General features: G+C 31.6%; 2 protein-coding genes across 2 annotated transcripts in view; both read right to left on the bottom strand.

Moving 5' to 3' along the window:
* LOC108729294 (uncharacterized) overlaps positions 1-26,308 on the bottom strand; it is a 107,133-nt gene that overhangs the window by 45,325 nt on the left and 35,500 nt on the right. The window lies entirely within an intron of this gene.
* Positions 15,004-19,434, bottom strand: LOC108729295 (kielin/chordin-like protein). The gene is made up of 7 exons (XM_018458353.1): positions 19,280-19,434; positions 17,918-18,161; positions 17,711-17,817; positions 17,196-17,315; positions 16,064-16,213; positions 15,862-15,921; positions 15,004-15,256 (listed from the first exon to the last, which is right to left on the bottom strand). Exons 1-7 carry the CDS (start codon positions 19,404-19,406, stop codon positions 15,102-15,104), a joined length of 963 nt encoding a protein of 320 aa, XP_018313855.1. The 5' UTR covers positions 19,407-19,434; the 3' UTR covers positions 15,004-15,101.

Here is a 26,308-nt window from a genome sequence, read left to right as displayed (position 1 = left end):
GCACGCATTTTATGACATGTAGAAAACTCGTGTAAAGTCGTTTCCGACAGAAATACTGTCGCGTTATTTACTTTCTTCAATATGAAAAAGACATTAAAAAAAAAGAACGTCTTAGCAAAAATGTAGAAAATATTTAATAAGATATTGTTTAAATTAAATGCAATTTAAATACCGCAATTTTGCAGTATTTGCAAAAAACCAATTAGCATATTTGAGAATTGAAAGAGAAATTACATTTTTATCTATTTCAATAAATCATTTTTCGCTTCTAATTCGGTATAAAAATTCATTTGCAAATGGAGACAAATTTAACTTAGGATTTTTTATAAAAATATTTTATATTTTACACAATTTTATTTTTATTATATGTTTTGATTCTGTTGAAAAATATTATTTCCAGTCGAATTTCTTTTATGTAAACTCGGAAACTAACAAGGATGCGTTTCATCGATCCGTGAAACGCAATAAAAATAGCTTCATATTTTTCTCGTGGTTTTATCGTGATTTTTAAAAATGCAGAACGACGGTAAACAAGATGATCACTCGTATTTCTTTTGTAGTTTCATGATATATATGAAATCCTTTCAAATCTCATTGTGTATTTGAATCTTAAATCTCTTTTCAATTTGTTGAAGCACTTTGTGCAACAGAAGTTGATAAAAAATCTTTGAAGAATAATCATTGTAGGAATACAAGGAATATTAGAATATTTTTATTAATATTAAATATATTCAAGATAACTTAAAAAATGTCAATTAAAGAAATCAACGTGTGCGAGTTAAATTGAACGCAAAACGTGAACGCATCTTCGAATCTCTCACAGGTAAAAGCTCGTGAAAGCTATTACCGACGCGACCGAAGCTCTTCTCCGTGCGATCACAAATTTCGTCTCTTACCACGACTGCTCGGCGAACTTCGAAAGCGATGAGAGATCCAGATGGCTGCTAGTTTCGCAAACTTCGCTGACCAATTTCTCGCGACCGAGAAGGGCGAGAAGCGACGCAGAAACAGGTTCGGGACATTACGCGATACTATGGTGGTGATGCTTCTATAATTAATGATCCCGTAAGCCGGAATTATCGCAACGATGCACCACGTTGATATTGATCTCCGGAGTCTAGAGAACCGTGAAATACTTCTCTTCGCCGAGTCATAATTAATAGATAGTAATCAAATATTATAGTCCACCGCGCGAAGGATTGCCCTTCCGCTAAATTATTATGGCGGATGACGCGAACGCATTATGATTTACAGCTGGACGAGCGTGCTTTATAGATAGCGCGATTATGGATAAAATTTCGCACGGAACACTCGATCATTATTTAATATTCTTCGTATGCGCGATTTATTGATCATATTTACACCACGTTATCATCTTCGGTCGTTTTTCCTGCGTAGAGTCGACTGTAATTCCTTCGCGTAATATATTCATAGGATGGAGAATTCATTTAGGATTTTAACTAATTGATATAATATTTATTTCAGTGAGAATTTTGTTTTAATTTTGCATTACTATAAATATTGCCCAAGGTATTTTCGCGGATAAGCTCGGGTCATGAATAACACATACGCTGAAAAATCTTTTATATGCAAATGTTGCATCGCATATTATTCGCTAATTGAATATTAATTTCCGTCTTCTATCAGTTCTATTATCAGTCAATTTTGATCAAATAAAGTTTCAAATTTATTTCGATAAGGGATCACATTATTTTATAAGATGTTTTTACAGAATTTCATTCAACTTGACTTGTTGATGCAACAAAGACAATTCTTTATTAAGATCATAATTAAATTAAGCAAGATATTTTTTTTATGTCACTTGAGATATTAAACAATTTTACATTGAAATTAAGATTTTGTGACATTTGAGATTTGGATGTCACGAAAATTTCAATTTTTCATATACTTTATAAGAAACGCAAATTTTATTTGTGCTAAAAGTGAAAAATCTCAGAAAAGTCCATGCGCATAAGAAAACAATCGAAAATATGTTCCATAACTTATTTTTACGTTACTTTTTCGTACGTGAAAAAGACGAGGCCACGCCGAAACGTAAAAGTAATTTGTCGGATGAAAGCGCCAAAGTACCAAGCAGGGAACGGGACCTGGAACTTTTATTTCAACTTTTAATCCGTCAAAGCGTTCATCAGGGAAAATTTGCGCGAGGAAAAAAATTAATCTGATAAAATAGCTCGCGAGTGGACACGGTGGACGGCGCGAGGGAGATAGTACAGCTTAATAACGGAATGAAATACTGCCACTTAAAAGGCCGCCGGGCGAAAATAAATACGGGGAGATAGAACGTACGGGTAATGCGTTTATTATTCCCGGAATGGCGTTTCACAAAGTTTCCATTACAGTGTAGCGTTGTGACGAGACGAGAAACGATGTCGTAATGTGACTACAGTGCTCCCCCCGATCGTCGCGAGTGCAATTTTCTAGCGCGACAATAAGGAGAGACGTTTTTCAGCCTGATAATTAACCGAAGGGGCTCGTAAATTATGACAAAACAGGCACTCGATAAAAATGTGTAAAGAAGGTCGCGCTCTTATTACAGCGATGCAAATCGTCATTTGCGAATTTTATTAGATCGACGTGGAACGTTGAGGCAAGAAAAATGTTTACAGTCACAATATTCCCGCAAACTCCTCAAGTTCTTAGCTATATAGCGGTTGCTAGTCGGGTTGCTCGAAAAAGTTTGGCTACAGCGGCAAAAGCAAAACAGTTATTAAAGTTACGTTATAATCACTTTGCTAAGCTCTTCGTCTGTTAACTTTGCAGATTTTATGAGCGCTCCTGACTACGTCTGTCGTAAATTTTCAAGTAAAAAGTCTTGCAGTTGAAGTATAAACTTTGAATTTTTACATTTAATCTCTGCAAGATAGCTTTTGTGACATTTTATGTATATTTATATATATATATATAATATATATATTAATATACACAAGGGATGGACAAAATAATATGAACATCTGAAAAATACTTATTTATTTTACCATTTGTTTTATTGATAAGAGATTGATTTCCATTATTTGCTTTTAATACACATTCTATCTTTATTGGAATAAAATCATCTGTGTATATATACATATATATATAATATATATGTGTATTATGTATATATGTATGTACATCGTGTAATATGATTTATTCGAGTATTGATAATACATCAAATAATCGAAATTTCAACTGTAATCATCATGTGCAATCATGAATTCAGCGTTTACCTGCGATTGTTCGTATCAATTCATTAACCACGAGAGACACCGCTCTCCACTTATCGCCATTAACATCAGTCATAAATATGCCTGTTGCGACATAAGCAGCCTTCGAGATCTTAATCAAACGAATTGGGAATTACGGTGGAGTAAATTAATAACGCTGCAACACCAACATCGTCTCTTGCCGTGCCCGATTGGCCCAACAAGCTTAACAGCCCCGCCATTCATCTCGCGGGATCGATCGCAAACCCTTGCACGAATCCGCTCACGAGCCCGAAGCTTATCGGAGAGCAGCGGGATGCCGGAGTCCATTGGGCTCCATACAACGCACACAATACAGGAAACCGGAAGCGGGATAGATGAACGCGCTAGCTACGCTTTCTGGCTTTCTCGCCGAACTCGCAAACCGTGCCCTGAAAAGCATTCGAAAGAGGCTTTCCTGGTTTATCATAATTGCATCTAGCGGCATCCAAGCCCGTGCTTTCCTAACGAGCACGCAGCGCGACGCAGACAGCGTAGTAGCTCGCGAAATTAGTATCCAGGTTAGTTTATGCTAGACACCGTCAACGTCATGAATTATGGATGCATTGGCCAGCCTGCGTTTTGCCGTGTGCATGTTTTTCGTGCGAAAGCGCGCATCGTCGCTTTTCAGATTTTTACTCAACGTTGCATTTACGGGCACGGAAATAAGAAGTTATTTCAAGTGCGAAAGGCATTAGCGTAGTACAATATCTATGATTACAGGCGAGCGATAAAAAGTAGGACATCTTTATTGAGAAAAAAAATATTCTTAATCCACATTGCTATCAATTAACAAATATATATATATATATATATTTGTAATTATACTTATAATCATAATATGTCGCGTAATTGTACGTGACATTTCAGATAATTACAAGATATTCTGCAAGTTTCCATTTAACTTTAATGATATAGCGTCTTTCGTTAAATTAATATAGAAATCGAGCAATCAAGAAGATTGCTCTTCTTTGATAGTAAATTCTTATGTCCAAGACTGTGTTTTAGTTATACAATTTTAATTTTAGTACAATCTTAAGATGTTATAAGCCAATCACAGAACCATAGCATTTTAAGATATTACTTGAGATGGTCTTGAAATAAGAATGAACTATGAATACCGGCCTTTGTCTGACCTATACGCGTATTTGCTTCCCTAGCATCTCTTTATTACGCTACGCTACGCCAAACAAATGTCTGTTTTCCTTCACCATCGGTGCTAAAAACCTGCACCAGCAGCGTTATAGAACTTGAAACTCCGGAAACTCGCTCCTTATGGAGGCATTAATTAAATTTCGGCCATAAGATTAATCTCAGATCTGTACTTTGAAACCACATGCATTTTTCTTTTTTTCAATGTTCTCGCGCGATTAATTTCATTCGGAAAAGTCTGCTAGAAACAAATAGAATAGACAAATGTAAGTTAAATTGTATGAATATATTATCTTTTTTCTGCCCGTCTTCTTTCGAAAATTATTCTAAGATATTTAGGACTACAAAGAGATTTTAAGAAATTAGAATAAAGAAGTTTAATCCATACGAAAAGAATGGTTTTGTTAAAGTACTTAAAAATTTAAATAGATACGAATTGGAAAACAATTTTGTTGAATCAAAATAATTATGCAAGACGCTCAAACTGGTTGTTGAAATGTTAAAATTGTTCACAGTATTGTTCACCATATTTAAGTTTTTTCTACATAATTATTTCGATGGTTGAATAAAATTATTTTTAGACTTGTATCTACCTAAATTTTTAGATACTTCAGCGAAATTGTTTTTTTTTTCTGTGCGCATTTCTACGAATGTCTGACTCAAACAGCGAATTTACATCAAAAACCCAGTCAATAGTTCCCGATCGTGTGCCAACTTTTGCCAATTGTTAGAATTGTAATTTCACAGATTCTTCATAATTAAATTAAACAGCAATATTATGGTGAACTATACGATATATGTACATAGCAATCAGTTAACTATACTGAACTACGTGGAACTGCATCTCGTATAGAAATTTAGCACGACAATGGCGGGATTAGTTCCAGCAGATCGTAGGACTTCCATTGTTCAGATTCAGTCGAACCCATCTCCGTCGGTACATTCCGGATTGTCCTGACAGTCAGACGATCCATCAGCTAATCAGTTCGCTCGCTGTGTTTCTTGGAGTGTGCCGTTTTACATGCGGGCAGGCGTTTATGCGGGCGTTAAGATCACTTTTATTCGTAAGTTCTAGTTTGTCATTATGTTAACTTTTCAGAAAGTTATCTAATGAGGAATTCATTTGAATAATTAGTCTTATTTAATATTAATTTCAAGCGTTCCAAGAATATATGTATATATAAGAATATATGTATACGATATCGACCATTGATTTGAAAACAAGAAGATAAGATCGAATTTTCTATAAACGTTTACAAATTAATGATTGCTTCTGCAACAGTGAAACATTCGATGCAAAGAACTCTTTTGTAATTTTCATTATTAAACTTTCTTATAATTAAGTTTGAAATGTTTCTGTTAGGATAAGTTCGTTACGAATTAATTAAAGAGTTCTATTATATTCATTTATACATTTGAAGTCTGATTCTTTTCAATTTGTTCAGTTCTAATTTTATTAATATCGATATTGGTTTTAAGTTTTAAATAATTGGTATCAATCAAATTTTTATTAAGAAAGTTTGTATCGAAGAGAATATAAAAATACCGACTTTTTTTGACATTCTTATTATTCTTTTCGATATAAGCGATGTGACGTAAAGCTTGACTGTAGAGAAAATAAAAATACTTTTTGAAATTGAGATTCCCGAAAAGACTCTATCTCTCCCTAATACTCTTAGCAAATTTTTTTACGTAAATTTATAATTTAGGTCTTAAGTCGAGAAACAGAATTTACGGAAACGGTCGCGCTGCAAAAGTCAGTGTTAGCCGAGCACTTTCATATCTCTGCGTAATGCGGAAAGTGTCACGAAAATATGGAGATTTATATACATAGCACGTATTTCTCGAGAATTTGTCCTGAATGTGATTGCTGCGGATCTAATTTTTCTCTCGTGGGATATGATTTTCTTATAGATGATAAGAAAAGTTCGGTATTTTCTGTAATTGAGAGAAACTGCAGAACGAAGTCGAAGTAAATTATTTTTATTAAAAATTAATATATTTATTAGCATCAATAAAAATGTTTGTGTGATATAAAATTTAGTAAAATTAAAATGTTGAAACGTAAGTTAATAACACATTTGTGTTTGAAATGAAAAATAATCAAAGGCCTTACGGCGTTTTGGAAACTTCGCGTTTCATGAATTTACTTCTCAAGGGAGGTTTTAAACCGAGTTTAAATTTTATGTCTTCTAATTGTACGTTCTGCAGAAATTCTTCTTCCTTAATTATATCACGGAATTGTTCCAGCGCGCTCGTTAGTACATCGAAGTTCTCAGCGACAGAGTTGTCTGTCGCCGTGACTCTCGCTATCGAGCAGCCTGACGGTACAACTTCCGGAAACGATGCTTCTTTCATACCCTCATATTTCATTGGCGCTCTCCAGACCATCGCCGCCTACTTCCGGTAACTACGCCGGTCGTACCTATGCCGGCCATATTTTAAGCGAAACTTAATATAGTCGATTTATTGTCATCTCGAAAGAGCGTTTATGTGAATTTGCAGCTCGTGCTCAGCGTACGATTTGCATTCTATCCCTGGACCAATAAAAATCACGTTTGCATTGATTTATGAAGTAAAAATAGATATTTAGATCATTATGTGAATTAGAATTTTTAGTCTTCTGATAGGATAGAGCACACACAATCGTAAAATTAATTTAAAAATATTATTTATTTATTTAGAACGTATTCGATAATTACTATTAAAGTATAATGCAATTAATATTACAATAGAATGAAGATCAATTAGAATTGAGAACTATTTATTTATGATTTTTATTTATATTACTATTGCTCAGCTAATTCTAATCTCGGTTCAATTAACTCTTCATCTTTTCCTAGTTTTAAGAATTAGAAAAAGATGAAGAGTAAGTTAAACTGAGAATATAATCTACATTGATAGAAACGGGCACAAGTGAAGTTTGAAACGTTCCATTTATGGCTTTTATAAGTGAATAAAATAAGTTTTATTAGTCATCTAATTTAGCTCGTTTATAGATTGGCTTTATTTTATTTCTTAAGTAAGCAATTATAATTCATGTTGTAATATGTAAGATAGACGCGCCTTATATCTCAATTTGTCGAAATACATTTTGAAAATTTCGATAACGAATCTAAGTAACAAAATCTTGATCGCACGTGATATTTTACTTTGCAAAGCATTGTTATATTTCTCGGAAGCTTTTGTTTGAATAGTGTGTTGACTCACGCGCTTAATGGTTACGTCCTCGCCGTAACAACACAAGGTCAGTGTGTCTCGAGCCATTTCCGTAACAGCGCTCGAACGGGCACGACGTAATACGTCGATCGCTCTGTATCTGCGTTACGATTTTACCGCGTTCCGCAAACGCTAAATATTCGTAAAATATTCTTAAAATCCCCAAAAAACATTGAAAGAATACTACAAAATATTTCGAATATTTACGGTATGTAAAAGAAACATTCAAATGTCGTAAAAATTTCATTTGTACATCGTTATATATTCCGAGAATGTTCTATATATATTCCGCAAAATTTTAATTTTTCCAAAAATTCAGGTCGTCTGTGAAATTGTGACTGAGTTTTTAAACGAAATTTTACTCTAGAAAACACATTTAAGGAGGTTCTCGCGTTTGATGAAATATAAGACAAGTCTATAATATACATGTAATGCAAAAGTTAATATCAATAATATCTAGAAAAAATTTCATTGACTTTTACACCATTTTGAAGATATTTAATTCTAAATTTATAGAATTTTACATTACAAGTTGAAGGTATAACCTTCTGTAGTTATTCTCTTTTAAATTGAGACACTTGCGTATAAGACAGCAATTTAAAAATCGTTATAATTATAAAGTAAACACTTAAGTTTGTTCTCGTAAAGTTTCATTTAAATTGATCGTACAGTTTACAAGAAATTTATATTCTTCAATGAAAAAAGCTAGAATATATATCAAATGGACGATCCGTATACATCAAATGAGCATCTTACAACTTTTATTTTGTCATTTTGAAAATATTTAGTAATATATAAAATTAACATTAATTATGTATAATGGCATAAGATATTGTTAGTAATCTTTTTATTCCATTATTTTAATTGTCTTACATATTATTATCTTATATTATGAATAAACTGTCTATTGATTAGGAAGTAGCGCAAGAACCTCCTTAATGTATTTTCATCTTGGAGCTCAATTTTAGGGTTCACTTCACAGACAAAGTGCTGCGCTCCTTATATTTTCTCTTAGGTGATTCTTGTTTACGAGTAAATGCTCTTCGCCACGGCCCTCTGTTGGCGGAGATGTGTACTGCTCGCTTGCTAGCGATTTTCGTGAAATATACAAAGAGTATTCACACAATATTTTGAACATTTGCACATTCTGTAAGATTCTTTTACTGTTCCAGAACATTCGGTATATTAGTAATACGAATCGAACTTTCTGTGAATATTTAGCGTTAGCTGGGTTACTTCTCTCAAAACGCGATCGTTCCTTTCGAACGATTAACTTGTGCGATTAATGTTAATAATGCGAAATAGCTGTTCGCTAAAATAAATACTGAGATTTATCTATTCGAAGTACAAGCCTGAAAATAGAGATAGAATAACTTGAAATATAATTTTTGTAGGATTTATTAATTTCACATATTTGCAAGCGACGATTACTTCCTCATATATTCGAATATCGCGATTTGAGATTTGCATCAATTAGAATGTAATTTGGTTATATTGTTTCCAGATTGAGAACACGAAGCAAAGTACGAATCATCGAACAGTGAGAATCGCTTAAGCAATGAGAAATACATCGACCGATGCGAATCGGCTTCAAGTCGAGTGGCATCACGAACCAGCGAATATGGTCGTGATTAATCGCGTAGCGTAAATTCAGTATCCACTCGTCGACGGTTATAACCCTCTGCAGTTAGTGGTTTATCTGTTCCGTTAATTTACGAGACGTTGCGGATATCAAGCGAGTCCTAGCTTCTCGATTGTTTTAAGGTAGTACATTCGCGAAATGAAGATAGTCAGAATTTCTTGAAATTGAAACTATAAAGGTTTCAACATGTTCCAATAAGCTCCTACTCACTCCAACGTGCTTGGTAGAGTTAGAAGGAGCATGTTGGAGCATGTTGGAGCATGTTGGAGCTTGCGACGCGAACAAACCTTATATATTATACTAGAAGACTCTGACATGCTTGTGTAATTAGAATGAGATTGACCGTTTCAATACTGAGATATAAAAAATTAAAAATTGTACTTTTTATACGTATTGCCTATACAAAATTCACGAAAATGTCGTGTTTATTTTTGTAGGGCCTAAACTAACACCCTGATGGAAATAAAAATCGGAGCGTAAGTCGAATGTAATGGGAGAGTAATAAAAGCGTAAACGAAGCTTCTAGGAGGCGAAAATTGAAACAACGGAACGTACAAGAAGCGTAAACGCCTGTTTTACGTTTCGTTGTTTCAATTTTCGCCTCCTAGAAGCTTCGTTTACGCTTCTATTATTACTTTCCCATTACATTCGACCTACGCTCCGATTTTTATTTTCACCAGGGCAGTGATATGTTAATAAAAAACGAGCGATGAAGGAACATGAAACGAATATTGTTGAAAAAAATAAACTTTTTACCTTTTAGTTAGAAAAATAGAGCCACGAAAAGAACGCAATGTTTCGATTTTCTTTGGTGGCGACTGAAAGAAGTAAAGGAGACGGTCAACGAGCATCTGGCAGCGTACTGGCGTTTGTCCGGTCTGCGTCTGTATTCATTTTCTTTCCGCGATGCGTGCGGCCTTGGACAAGACAATCGAAAGTTTTCTCTCCTCGATACCGGCCGGAATCACTGTCGGCGAGCGCCATTTACTCCGAAGAAGAAAGTTTTCTCTCTCTGGTGGGAGTGAGATACAAAGACATAGAGAATGAACTGCGCGATCCGTATCTAAGTAGTTAGTAGTGTATCAAATGTGGTCGACAATAATGAGAGAGAGGAACTGTGGAAGAGGGCCGATCTCTCTCCCTCCCATTATACCGTTGAATGGAAAGAGATACAGTCCGTACAGCACAACAATGCTGCAACATTGCAGCAATATTGCACGTTGCAGCGAAATTGCAGCGTTATTGCAACGATATTGCTGCACGTTCTGTGCTGTATGGGAGATTGGCCGGCTTCTCTCTCTCTCTTACTTTTATCGACCATTTTGACCACAGATCGCGCAGTCCATTCTCTATGGCCGGAATCAGACTATGCATTGAAGATTGAGATTGAAGATTGAAAAATTCAAATTTGACCAATCGAAATGAAAGGAGCTAAAATTTCTTTGTCCTTATTGGTCAAATTTCAATCTTCAATCTTCAACCTCAATCTTCAATGCGTAGTCTGATTCCGGCCTTAAGCCCTGCAACAAACGAGAGTCGCAGGTCGCAAGCTTGTTGCATTAAGCTGGTTCTACATCGCATCGCAGCATCGCAAGCGTGTCGCAAGTGTTGCGATCCAATCAGAGTCGAGCTAGCTTGTCGTTGATTGGACCGCAACACTTGCGACGCCGCGATGCGCTTAATGTAGAACCAACTTCAGTCGATCCGATCAATTTTAACCTTCACCGTGTAAACGGAGGTCATTTGTTTCCAGCCGATTTTTAAAATTACGAATATTTTGAAAACAAGTGATGGCGCGCCGTTCTGCTCCTTAAAAAATCTTGTGGAATATGGGGGAAGGTGCCCGTGAAAGCCCAGCAGTTCCTCATTTCCTTGCTGAGAGCGGATATTCAAGATCGAGAGAGGATGATCCCTATTTACACGGTGAGGGTTAAAAGTGACGCTTCGAAGTTGACTGATGCAATAAGCGTATTCTTCCATCATTAAATACAACGAAATGCAAAGTATAACGTCACGTTCGATGACCGGGAGTGCCGTATAAAGTATCACGCGATTATAATTAATGTGTTTTCGCGAGTGTTTTCGCGAGTGTTGTGTGAGTGCAACGGTTCCTGACAATCTAAGAGGAGGAGGAGGCCTAGGAGGCATCGAGCAACGACGGAGCAGCCATGGCGTGAGTAAATTATTTTTCATTGATAATTGTTGAGTCAGCCTCTTCACCTCCGTTGTTGATAAGATTAGGCTCATTCGACGTATTTTTGCACGAAATGAACGAATTTGGCAAAGCGTCGCTCTGCTCCGCGGATCAACTAATTGTTAAAATTGACGACTACTCAGATTAGGAAATTTGTCTTATCGATGACACAGAGGGACATGAGAAACATGTACGTGAGGGGGGCCAGAATAAATATTTTCTGCTTCAAAATTACACAAATTCTCTGCTTTGAAAGCAAATTCTCTATTTTAAAAATACAAATTATATTAAAAAATAATTTAATTTTGTGTTTTTAAAGCAGAAAATTTGTATTTTTAAAGCAGAGATTTTGTTTTTAAAACATTATTTGTATAATCCTATATATATATGTCATCGACGTGGCAGATGCTAACCTGAATATCTGTCAATTTTAACAATTAATATCTCGGTTTGCGAGGCAGAGTGATAATTTATTTTGCCAGATTCGTGCAAAAACGCGTCTAATTTTATCAACATCGAAAGTGAGGAGACTAAATTGAACAATTGCCATAATTAAATTATTTATAGAATCATAACTTTTAAGTAGGTAAGTGGAGTGCTCAGAATATCCCAAACAAATTTTATTTTTATAGTTACATTTTTAATACATTTTTTAACAATATATATAAAGTTAAGTTTACATTATTTATGTTTTTATGAGATAGTGAAGTATAAAAATAATTAACTTTAAGATTTTTAGGGCGGAATTCTTTTTATTTTCTTTTTCTAAAACAAGGTTTTTAAGATAACTATGCGAAGAGTGCTGTATAGTTATCTACCTATTTAAAGATTAAATAGTCATTTTGAATGAAATACGAAAAGAAGTTAAAGTACACGCACTTCTTAACATATTTGTTATTTCAAAAATAAAAATGTCTGGTTGAAAATGAACGAAACAGAAGATTCTGAATATATCATTCAAAATTCTGAGTATCTCAACTAGAATTAGTGGATTTAACTACAAAATTCTTATTCGGCCATTTCAACCAGAATTCCAATTAATTCAACCAGACATTTTTCTTATTGTTAGTAGATTTTGGATACTTTTGTGGCTAATTTGGATATTTTTGTATCCTACAGATCTCTCTCGAAGTGGTTACGTTAACTCCGCTGGCGTGCATCGCATCTGTGAGTGACAAATAACATTTTATTTTAATTGGAACCATAGATCTATGAAAAATGTAAATATCAGATATATATAAAATATAGAGATGTGTGTATCAGGTTAAAAACATATATATAAATCAATCTCATATATCCATCGTATTTCCAGATGGATGGGCTAAAATAAATTACTTGTAATATTTAACTCTGTGCATATTTTTCATCTGCGCAAAGTTAACAACAGTAAAATAGAGATCAGTAAATATATTATTTAGCACGTTGTCTTATCATGCGAAATTGTACTCATTATTTTAATTACGGGATGCATAAATTGCTTGTAATACTATAGTATATAGGCAAATATATAAACCCAAATATAAAAATAGAATAAACGCGCGCGCGCGCGCGCGTGTGTGTGTGTGTGTGTGTGTGTGTGTGTGTGTGTGTGTGTGTGTGTGTGTGTGTGTGTGTGTGTGATAAAAAGTAAAGACGATAATAGAAAGCTTTTTTAAAAAAAGAATTTTGTCTCGAAAGCTAGTAAAGATGTTATCCTCTCTTATATTTTTTACCAATCATTCTATGTAAATAAAAAAGGCAAGAAAAAAATAAGCTATTGTTAAAAATTCTTAGAATATAAACTTTTTGCTCTTTTATTTATTGTTTATAAACTTTCATGTTTTTCTCATATAGATGATGGAAATTTAATAATTTGATAAGATATTTATTGTATTGAATTTATATACAACAAAAAATAATTTCTTATATGTATAAAGAGTAAAGAAAAATTTTTTAAATATTTAATTAGTTAATTAAACACGGTGTTTATTCCTCTTTCTGAAATATTTTTTAAATATAAAACTAGATCTGCTTTTAATCTCTCTATATTTCAGAGTTAAATATTATAAACTAGCACAATATCAGAGATATTTTTTATATGCATGTATCACACATATGAATGAAAAGAGGATTGGATATTTTACAGTCTCATATAGCATATCTTGATTCATTTATTTAATAAACGTGTTAATGTGATTATGAATCCTATTTTTATACATATAACGTGTCAATTTTTATTTTTATTTTTTATATTCTCTATTTATGTTTATTAATAATTTAAACTTATACGAAATGAAATGAGAACCAATAAATGGTTTGTCGCGGAAAAGAATAATTTTTTACGTATATTTTTATTATATAGAAACATTTTCTTCACTTTATTTAGTTTTTTGGTTTCTTCACTTTATCTAGCACTTGAATTTTGCACCTACAGTCTATAATTTACAAGCTAACGAGTTAAGTTAGTAACCATGAAGTTTACATATGTTCGTAATTCGTTTTCAATTGACTCGTGCGAAGGCCGTAAGTTTAGTGAATGTTAAAACATAATTCGTTTCTTCGTATTCACAAGTTGTAAAGCGGGGATTTCCCGATTGCGAAAGCGATAAATCGCGAACTAACACGAAACGTGTAGGCAAGTCCGTAATGCTGGCAATAATTTGCAAAGTGTCAACGGTAAAATCACTTAGGAGTTTAAATGAGAAACAGGTAACGTTTGGCGAAGCATGTAAACGACTCTGTTGCCAGTTTGCGCGTTACTAAGCAGACGATGTCCAGAACAGGAATTGGTTTGCCCAACATGTAGATTATTATAGCATCAGTGCGCACTGTAAGCGGAAGCATCCATATTAGCGGTAATCGTAATATTACGATCACGAAAACCATCGGTTGAATAATTCCAACGTAATGGTGTATTAGAGATAATGGTATCAAAAGAGATAACGCAATATCATGCCATAACGAAATAGCAGTATCTTTGTAGAGAATTTGTAAATAAATATGTAATTACAAATTTACATCAATCAAATATATAATTATTAGACGCGTAGATTATATTATATTAATAGTATATATTAGTATTAATATATACTATAAATATCAAATGTGTACTTATTCTGTTACATAATAACATTTAGTTATTATACTTTCCATCGATAAATATATTATTTAATGAAACTGATAACCTTAAAGACGTTAGTGTAAAAGAGATTGAAGATAAGACTTTTTTTGCAGAAGCGCAAAATACTTGTCGCGTTACGACTTGTTAGACAAAATTGAATAATCAAAGAATAATTCAAAACAAAAGAATTAAAAACTTTCATTTATTACTTAATAATAAGGTTTATTTAAAAAATATTTATCATTTTTTGTGATTTTACTTCATGTTTTGTTTTAGCTCTTTAATATTATCTGTATTGTATTTGTCATAATTTGCGTGGGATAGCTAAAGATTATAATCCAAATTTTTTTTAACATGCAATACATACAAACATATTTTTATTATTGAATATTTTTATCGCATAAATTTATATGCAATAAGTAGAAGAATGCAAATTAGATTAAAACATACATATATAGAGAGATTTTTATATTTACGTACTAATATACTACAAAAGTCGAATAACAGAAGTAAAAAGATACATTATCACAGATTTTGAAACGTTTAAGATTAATGGTCACATTCATCATACGGTAAACGCTGACAAGTAGGCACAGGAGGCACCTCGCAAACGCATCTAACGCATATAGAATTATAATCTGTATCTTGATTCAATTCGTCGCCACGGCGCATGACCATACTGCCAAAATGACAAACATCTTCGTCTGAAAAGAACAAGTCTCGATAAAGTATATCTGTTTTATGTGGTAAAATTAATTCTAAAATATTAAACTCTTGAATGTTGTTATCGTTTAAATTTATAGCAGGCGGTAATATAATTTTCAATTCTCCTAATTTCTATTTTTTTTTACATTTCAATTATAAAATGTAAAAAAATTCAAGCTATATATAAATAAATAAAATTATTTTTTATGACGAACATCAGACGCGCTCACGGGTGTTAGTGACGTGTTAACTGACACGCCTATAACATAATTTCCTATGTTGGGGATAACGACCAAATTAATTATCATTTTATAGGATTGCGACAGAAATTGATTTGCGCGTTGCTTCTCGTGTGCAACATTTCTCGCAATTAACTCTCATTTCATGCTATTCAAAGCACAGTTGTAATTAGCATCGCTTGAATCAAATGCGTATCGATATATCGTTCAATTCAATAAGCGAATGAAATATAAATCTTTACGTTTTTCATTGAATCAATAATTAACAAAATTAATAAGAGATCAAGACAAATCTTCAAGAGTATTAATTATTTTGGATTGTTAAAGAATCATCATATCTCTACAATATTCAATATGAAACATACCATCTGGACTTGGGCGAGTCTTCGGATTATCCTCGTGAATAACAGTGTCGTTATCGTTTTCTAAAAAGCCATAATCATTAGTAAATAAATATTTTAATGACAATACCGTTATCGTTATCGTTTTCTAAAAAACCACCATAATTACTTAGATAACGTTATCATATATAGATATGGTGTATAAAATTGCAACTTGTGAACTTACGACATCTCGAAAACGCGTTGCAACTAGTCTGCGGCGATTGAGTTGGGTAATAAACTGGAGCGCATTTATTAATAATCTCATGTGAGTGACTAAACCCGGGATCGCAATATGGACGCTTAGGCTTTGCACAGAAAGGTTCAACATTTTCCCCTAAAATCATAATATTTTTGATCGATGACACAAATTTATGGTTATACTATAATATGGTAGATTTAAACTTGAAGTTTCTATTATGGAATTGTTACACATCATTGAAATATAGATGAATGCAAATTTAGTCTTAATTATTGTTATATGACAAATACATACATTTTATGATATAGATACATCAACTGTTTAATTATTTAATTTACTGGTTTATTTGTTGATAAATAAACTTGTAAATTATTCAGCAATATATTGCATCAATATAAGTTTACATAATACATTTTTTTAATTGAAAATTGTTTATGTTTGTTATATTTATCGTAAGATTTCATGCATTGCATGAAAAAATAAATTCCATACATATTGATAATATTGAACATCCAAAAAAAAAATATTCTGCCATTTAGCGGCTCCGTGTTAATGTCAGAGGATTTTCCATTTATATATGACCTCAAGAAGATACTCTACAAAATAAAGAAATTTCGTATAACCCTAAAGTACTGGATTTAGGATTGCGATCTTCTCAATACTAGAAGAATGTCTTGTATGTACTGACGTGCACGTATTACTGTAGCACGTAAGTGACAAATTTCTCTTCTAACAAGTAAGCGTGCCGCTAGTATTTTGTATATCCTTTTATTTCAAAAGGTTATTCGAGTTATTATAATAGAATTTTCTATAGAGAAATTTATTTTTGATCGTAGCTCATATGTCCTCATTTTTATAGATGAATACATGTTATAAATATAAGCATCTGATTAATGTAAGATTAATGCAAGATTTTTTGCTTAGAGGAAATGCTAAGAGGAATTCCCCGCTTATCGGCAGAATATTTTTTTTGGGTGAATAATATTGAAAAATCACTCATTTTTTATATTGTGTCTCATCCTATGCTATAAATTAGTACGGATGTATTTTATACATGTTATGTCAATTTGTATTTGTCATTGAACAATTGAATTGTCGTGTCTGAGATTATCTTTACCTTTATAGTCCGGTTGGCATGTACAAGTTAAATCCGGATCATTTTCGATACTGAAGTAGTCTCCTTCTTTATATTCCTTTCCATTTACATTACAAGTAGCTCTATCTTCGGGATTTTCAGCTAAAAGACGTAAATGACTTCATTTAAATATTATGCACATATTTTACTAGATAGAAATATCCTTTGGCACGTGGATTGTTATTGTGCGTCAAAGTAAAACTTAATTATACTAAAGCAATGTTATCATGGCTTTCTGATTAAAAAAATCTGTTAAACATATTAGCTAAAAACATATTCGAATGTAAAATCACGATTATTTAAAATTATTATAAATTTTTAATCATAATTATTTTAATTGACAGACACATAATTCAAATTTTATGCAATATTTAAATGCGTAAAATACTAAAATGTAGAAATCGGAGTTCGCGGTTTATATATGTACAATGTATGTCATGTCGTGAATACCTATATGTAAAAAATGTCTAACTTTTAATTGAATTACGTATGCTTACGACAAACTTCATCTCCGGGACAACATTTTAATGGGTAATGCTGTCTGTAGCAATCTGGGTTTGGTTGTCCATGGAAACAATCAACTATCGCGCAACTAAATTCGGCGCTATATTGTAAGAAATTATGTAATTTTAACAAATGACACTTATTGATTTAAACTTTAAATGAGGCAATTACAAAATATTGATGTTGAGGTATTTACTTACATTCCTCCATATCCAGCTCTGCAGGTGCAACCAATGTCACAAGGATTCTTATCCTCATCTTTAAGTTTCTCTCCGATTTCGTACTGTTTACCATTGACGTAACACTTGTTAGGGTCTTTCTCTTTTAGATGATCACAGTTGTATTTTGTCGCGCAACAATCGCCCTCTTTTTCATACACTGGGCTACAGCCGAGACCCTTGTAATACGCCAATGGACCCGGACATTTTGTTTTATCACATTCCTCTTTACAAAAAAGATAAGACGAGAAGAATTTAATACGATATATTGACCATGATAAACATGGATGTAAAACAGTTGTTTTGAATGCTCACACAGAGAGAAAAATGTTTGGTATTTGTAACTATAATTATATATTACTATAATTATGATTATTACTGCTATAATAATAATAACAGTAACTATATATATAGTTCCAGCAACAAATGTATATAATTGGCAACCTAAAATGACTATAATTATAGTTGTTATAACCATAAAATAATTGAAATTACCATAAAAATGATTCAAGTGACTATAATTTTATAGTTATATTTTGGGACAACCATAAAAATTATATAACTATAAAATTTCAACTATTTTATGGTTATAACAACTATAATTATAGTCATTTTAGGTTGCCAATTATATACATTTGTTGCTGGAACTATATATATAGTTACTGTTATTATTATTATAGCAGTAATAATCATAATTATAGTAATATATAATTATAGTTACAAATACCAAACATTTTTCTCTCTGTGCACAATTAGAATTGTGTCGCTATTCACATAACGGAATTTTAAGTGAAACAAGGAATAAATAAAATTGTTCATGAAATAAAAGTTAGTACAATTACCAAAATTTGAGAAGCTTTTGAGAAAAATGCATCGCATAAAATACATTACCTCTTAATTTTTTTAATACTGGTAAAAACTATTGTAAATTTTAATTAACAGATAATGAAATAGTTATTATATTAAGTATAATTAATTAATGAAATCACATTATTATGTTAAAACATGTACTATTAAGTAATATTTTTTTATTACTGTTATAAATATGCGTATCTTACAAATGTAACGCATTCGTAAAGAATTTGCCGGTTACTTAATCTTAATTAAAACTTCACATTCACAACGGTTCTAACACTTGCGTGCTCTTCGCAATTTTGCCACGAAATCATTAACTTGTTGCATCTCGGAGCCACATTAAAATTTAAATCGAAAATAATTATTTACTTACAGTAGAATTAGACAGATAAAATTAATACTCAAATAATTCTTTTTTATAATAATTTATTGTACGCTTGCGTTATATGTTGCTTGCGAGCGCCATTTTCTTCATTGTTTGCGACTCACCTTGAACCGCGACTGCGACAGCAACGAACGCCAGATAGGCGCATATCAAATTGATAGAACGAAAACCACGACGTGTCATGTTCGAGCAACGTGAAAACTTAAGCGACTTGCGTCCGCGCTGTGTCATTTATACCTCGACCAGTGACTCGTCCACGGTCTGGAAGCGACTGGAAGTGGACACGAGAAAGACGGTGGATATATGAATGACGCAGACGCATTGACATAGTACAGGAAGAGGGGAAGTACATACGTACGTTTATGCGTTAAAACACAAGCGAGAAAGAGAGTTAGAGAATATCTAGAAGGAGGAATATATATATATATATATATAGAGAAAGAGAGAGAGAGAGAAGCGAAAATGCTAGCTAGAGGAGAATGAAAATGTGTATGAAAGAGAGTCGTAAGTCCGTGTAAAGAAAAATCTGATAAGTAATATGAGAAGGGAAGAAATACAAAGAATAGGACAAGCGAAGAGGAAACGCAAGCTGGAGAGAATAATTTGCTTTATCAGTCATCGCGCGTTGCGTGCTCATTTAAATTACGTAACTATTATTGTGTTAAAACAAATTATGCCTCTCAAATTACGCCTTGAATCATTGCCTTGAATTTCTGTTAGAATGTCCCGCAATTTATTAAATTTATAAAATTATCGATATTTTTTATTGATACCCGGAGAAAATTTTATATTTAGTTTTAATATATAATTTTAAATTACATTTTACTATGTCTTGTATTTTCGGATGGATTCTTACAACAATGTTCCGACGTAACTTTTACTATGGTAATACTAATTTTATCACATAAATGAAGTAATTTTTGTTAAACCAGTGCTTAAGCTATGGAAAGAGTTAATTTTTACTATGGTATGCAAATAAAATTTGCTAGGTATATATTTTTTATTATCTTTATTACAATATTAACTTTTATTTAACAAGTTTTGATTTTGTAATAAAAAGTTTTTACTACGAAAAAGTGTAAAAATTACGTTATATTATTATTTAAAAAAAAATGGCTATAGCATTTAAACTTATAATTACATGATAGTCCGCAGCTTTTACCACATTATAGTAATTTTAAATATAAAATTTTCTCCGTGTATAGTCTGCAAATTTCATTTGGCGCAGTCTCGCATGTTTGCAATGATACGAATAAGATAAAGATATAACTTAGAATTTGTAATATCGTCATATAACTTCTTTTATTAAAAAACGTTTTATATTATGTGTAACAATAATTGGACAGATAATAATTAATAAGTAATAACATTTCTATTCTTGCAAATATAAATTTTTATCGTAATTTAATTTTTACAATATCCAAATAAATTTATAATATGGTTTTGCATCGTATAATGTACAAAAGCAATTTCAATATTCTAGAATTCATAACATTTAAGACAAATAGAATCGAAGACTGCATTCATGTTCTTACAGCGGCACAAATTTGCAAGTTACTCGTATATTACAGATGATACTTAGCATATGCAATTAACACATTTACGGGAAGATGATTCTAAAAATGGCTTTAGTTTGTCACCAACCCGCATTACCTTATAATCAAATAAGCATATGTCTGAAAAAAGGAATATCAAACGAATTATTATTTTAACAAAGTATTATAAATATTAATTGCACGGCCAGAAATTATACACGGAGAGAATTTTTTCTTAGAATTTACCCTGAAAATATGACAATCGTGGGACAACATTGCATTTCGAAGAATTTTAATGTAAATCTCTCTCATTCATTAATAAAACTATAATAAAGTATAAAATAAATTTGATCAATTTTACTAAAGTGCATAGTAAAAATCTTTAAAATATTATATTGTATTGTACCATAACTATCATATTTTCAGGGTAGTAATGATAATAATAGTAGTAAAAAATACAGGTGGGGCTATGACAATCGCCTAGCGTGACCTAGGTCTCTAAGATTCCATTGTCGCTCCCTATTTTCAGGGTAAATTGTAAAAGATAATTCTCTCCGTGTACTAACACACTTTTTTATATCTAGTAAATTGGGTTTGTAATAAAGTGAGTTCTAGCTTGCAATTATCATTTTAGAGATTATAATATTAACATGATACAGAAATCAGTTTTGTGCGTTATCTGTGTGCATTGCAGTGTGTTTATTGCAGTTATCTCCTATTTGATGCGATTCATACAGTACAGTTGTGTAATTAGCTTGATCGTTCAAGTTTCAATATCTCATTTTATGTACGTCACGCTATACATATTCGTACAATTACCGAATTGCGATTTTTAAATACGTAAAGTAATAAATTTTTTCCTTAAATACTCTGATCTATAAAATTAAAGAAAATATAAATGAATGTAATTAAACAAATTAACGAGATAAGAAATTAGTTTCTCTACAATAAGAAAAATGGTCTGGTTAGATATTAAATAGTAATTCTGGTGGAAAATGGACGAATCAGAATTTTTTGGTTAAATTTACAAAATTCTAGTCGAAATAATTGGAATTTAAGAAAATAATTGGCCCTTCTTTTATTTAGTGATTTATTTTGATTGAGCCATATTAAGAATTATGGAATTTAAGAATTCTAATTATAATTATTCTGCTAAAAATAAGAATTCTTGTATATATACAATATATAGATTTTACCAGAAATATTGTATCTATCAGAATTCTGCTTATTTCAACTAGAATTCTAATCTGGAGACACACGGTAATGTTTCGGCGCTAAACCAAGCGCAGCGATACTACCGTGCCTCCTTTACGCGAACTGAGTTGTGTCGGATCCCGATCGAGTTTTAAGTATACACTTATCGATAGTTTACACTCCGATAAATTTAATCAGAAAATTCTGATTTACTCATTTTCAATCAAAAATTTTTTTCAGTGCAGCTATGCTGAACTACGTCAATATTAGTTTTCTTTTTCATGTAACATCTATATGAAATATTCCAATTTGTAAGATTATTATTGATTTAGAATTTTAGATATCTAATTTATAATGGGTGATTATAGAAACAGAGTAGATTTATAAAAGAGCTAATACTCACGTTCTAAAAGAATGTTACACTGTTAAAATTAATATATAAACAAATTGTACATAACGTTTCAATGCCATGTGGATATTTCTCATCAAATATAGAAATAATTTTTATCACTAAAGACGTGATCAGACTAGAGATTGCGATTGAGATTCGACTGGAATTTAACCAACTAGAAGAAAGAAAATTAGTCTCAAGTTTAATAAACTTTGATTGGTTAAATTTCGATCCAATCTCAATCTCAATTTCTAGTCTGATCACGCCTTTAAATGTTGCTACGCTTTACCAAATATCCTGTATGAGTTAAAAATAATATAAATTTATATGTGATCATAATTCACTACCTTGGTACCCTGATTGGCAAATACATAAGGTCAAATCGGGTTCATCTTTCATCGTAATATCTATAATGGTTATCAATAAGTCTATCTATAATATCTATCAATAAATTATCTATAATCGATACGATAAACATTTGATATTTTTATAAGGCATTTAATAATTTATATTGAAATGCATTTTTATGGATTTTGCGAAATGAATGTTCATAAATGGAGAAATTTAAATAACCTGCAGAATAAATAAGTAACGTGTAACTAGGTATACGATAAGTATAAATCCGTCAAGTAGCTATTAGAAAGACAAATCACGTTACAACATTTTACATTGACGTGAACAACTTCCTTATAATATGTGAATGTTCACATGTCTGTCACACATATTACCATGACAGAAAGAATAATCCCGAACTGTCGACGCGTATGAGAAAACGTGACGTAATTTGAATAATGTGACGTCGTACATGAATCTTTCATAATATCAAAAGAAAATGCACACCCATACACGCATACATACTGAACGACTGTATTAAATATTTATAATTGTTTCGCGTTATTCACAGAAAAAAGAAAGATCCTTAGGGTAAAATCGTGCATCAAATTAAATTTACAAGATATTTTCATGTTTTGTAAATCATTAGTTGAAATTTATACCATCTGTCGTATATAATTATATAAAAATTACATTTATTAAGGTTATAGTGATTTAAACGTTTAGCTAATTTTTAAACTCTTTTAAAAAATTTATAAACTAAATTCATATTTATATTATTAACATCTCAGATCGATTGTGGTTAATGTCCGAATGTTTCGGCGCACAGTCACATCTGAGATAATTAAATTAAATTAAATTAAGAATTTGTATTATATTGATAACATCTAACTTTGATTATTGGCGCTCTTTATACTTATGTATAATTTTTAAACATTTAAACATTTTGGATGCGTTCTTTTAGGCATCGCATTTGGCAGTCGCTGCGCATCGGAGCTGCCGATTACGTGTTTTTTAAACGATTACGCAGATACGTAGCCGGCTGCGCAGCTAATTCTATTCGTCTGCGTATCTACTGCGTATCCATTGCCAAAAGAACGAAAATCTGCGCTGCAATCGATTGTGCAGTTGTGCTAAAAGAACGAATTACTGCAAGAACTGCTGTATCCGATGCCTAAAAGAACGCACCCTTTATGATTTTCGAGAAATTCTGTTTTTCTGTTTCTCTTCTTTGCCCTTTTCGATTGGTTCTCATTATCTTCTTTCGCGACTGTTATTTGTTTTGCCGAAAAGCAGAATCATATTAAATAAAATAATTACTTACATAATTTTTATATATAATATATATACATATATAATATATATATATATATATATTAGAACACATCAGAAAATGCGTCATTTATTCGTTTACAGTGCTTACAGTATGTATTATAGATGTTAATACTTTTACATATAGAAAATAAAATGAATTAATCCATATCAAGAAAGTACTTATTGTTTTTAAATTGGTTTTATAAAATTGCGTAAAATTGCAAATTGGAAAATTTTTCCCTAATCGCAAATTGAACTTTCTTTATAACACATGACAAATTTAAAATCATGATATGTATGCGTATATGTGTGTAGTACTGTTGGTTCCATTAGCTTCTAAATTCTATCTTGATAAAATTCACTCATAATATGTAGTAATCTTGCCTGACAGTTGTCAAAACTCCGCGCTGACGGTTACATTCATTACAAAATAAATAAAATGAGAAAACCAATCGGTGGAAAAGCGGCAACAAATCTCTTATATCTTTTATAAGTAATTATATGCAGGGTGTTTGTGAGCTGATGGTACCTCATATAAAAGCAGCCTTGAAAAAATTTTATTCTACGTTTTGGACTTATTTTTTCATAAAGAATCTTTTCTAATTGTATCACCAGTTCACGAATACCTACATTGTATACTTATTCTTTATGAAAATTAATGTATCTATATATTCATGTATCTCCGTTGAAAGTTAAAATAATTCAATTTATTCATACTGAAGTAATATTTATATTTCATTATTGTCATAACCGTGTTTGCAAATGCATTCATTATCGCAAACGGTTGCAATTCTTCCTTCTTAAGAATTTCATTATGATTGTATTCGTGACCGTTGATGTAACACTTATCCTTAAATCTTTTTTTTTAAATGACTATATAATCGAATTTTAACGCGCAAATATCATTCATTCTGTTTTCGTATACCGGCGTGCACCTGAGATCCATATAATACGCCAGGGCCAGATCCATATAATGAACCCGGGCATGTTTCAGCCTTGGTTTCAACATAACCTTCACGCGGAAAAAATCAAGAAGTTTAAACGAGTGGTAATAAATATAAAAAATTTTATGTGAAATTAATTTCACCAATCACATAAATTACAAAGATTTTAAGTCCGTAATCAATATAATGCTCAGCTAATTTAATAATTTCTGATGAAATTGTTATATTTTAAGCATAGTTAAATGATTTACACAACAAAAAAATGAGACGTTGATTTTTTTTAGCGACGCTCATGAACACCACGTACGTTGAACAGAAATACGTCTTTCTCTTCCATGATTGAACAGGCACAAATACGTTATAAACTGTAGCGTTCGTATTATATTCTTTAGACTATTGTGACAACCGATAGAAAGGGATGCGAGGGCAAGAAGGAACATATGTATAAAGAAAAGTATGAAAATAAATACAACATAGAAATTAGTATAAATGGAAAAAGTAATATAGGAGATGTTATATACAATTTATATAAATATTTAATTTGTATTCATACTCATGTTTTGACCAATATAATGAAAATTGAAAAGATATCTCAATCTTCAAAATTTGTGCTTTTTAAATTTTTTTTTATGCGCAATTATATGTTGAATAGATAGTCGTAACAAAATTCTTGCATTAGTCACGGTATGATGCATCGTTCATGAAAAATTAATTAACTTCGATGTCTCTATTAATAACATTAATATTTATGGGCGCTTTGTAGACAAATTAAAGCTTGTTCAGAGCTATTAATTCATCTAAGAGTGATGCAGATCGTTTTTCCTTCCGAAGATACACTTTATTTAAATGAAAGGGGGAATCCTCTATACATATATTATAAACTTTTTTCTGTTTATACATATTTTAAAATTTTTCATTTTTATTTTATAGATAATTTTATATATAACTACAATACTATTATTATATTAAAATCAGTTTTAGACTTCAATTATCGTTATAAGTGATAAAACGTTACTTGTTTTTTAAATTAATAGAAAACACGCAAATTTCTTCGCGAACTTGCAATATAAATCAATATTTTGCAAGAACTTATCAGATTAGATTCTTTTAAAGAAATTAGTAGGTATACATGATGCATTTACATGAATAATTATAATTACAATAATAACTACATACAAGATAATTATAACAGGAGATATTATGGCTAATCGCACAATTGATATTATCTTCATGCGTAAAACGCATATACGTCGGTCATGCGGAATAATCTTCGTACGAGACATACATTCGGATGAGCTATACTTAATGGTAATATGTCACGATTACTAGGAACAGTTAGTGTGATCTTGAATTGTTGCAAATTGAAGATTATTTCTCGGTAAAGCAGTATAGATTCTTATTATATAAGGATAAATATTATTA

The sequence above is a fragment of the Mycetomoellerius zeteki genome, unplaced genomic scaffold, assembly GCF_001594055.1.
Source record: "Mycetomoellerius zeteki isolate Tzet28-1 unplaced genomic scaffold, Tzet1.0 scaffold72, whole genome shotgun sequence".
NCBI classification, from domain to species: Eukaryota; Metazoa; Arthropoda; class Insecta; order Hymenoptera; family Formicidae; genus Mycetomoellerius; species Mycetomoellerius zeteki.
This window is presented reverse-complemented; position numbering and strand designations above follow the sequence as displayed.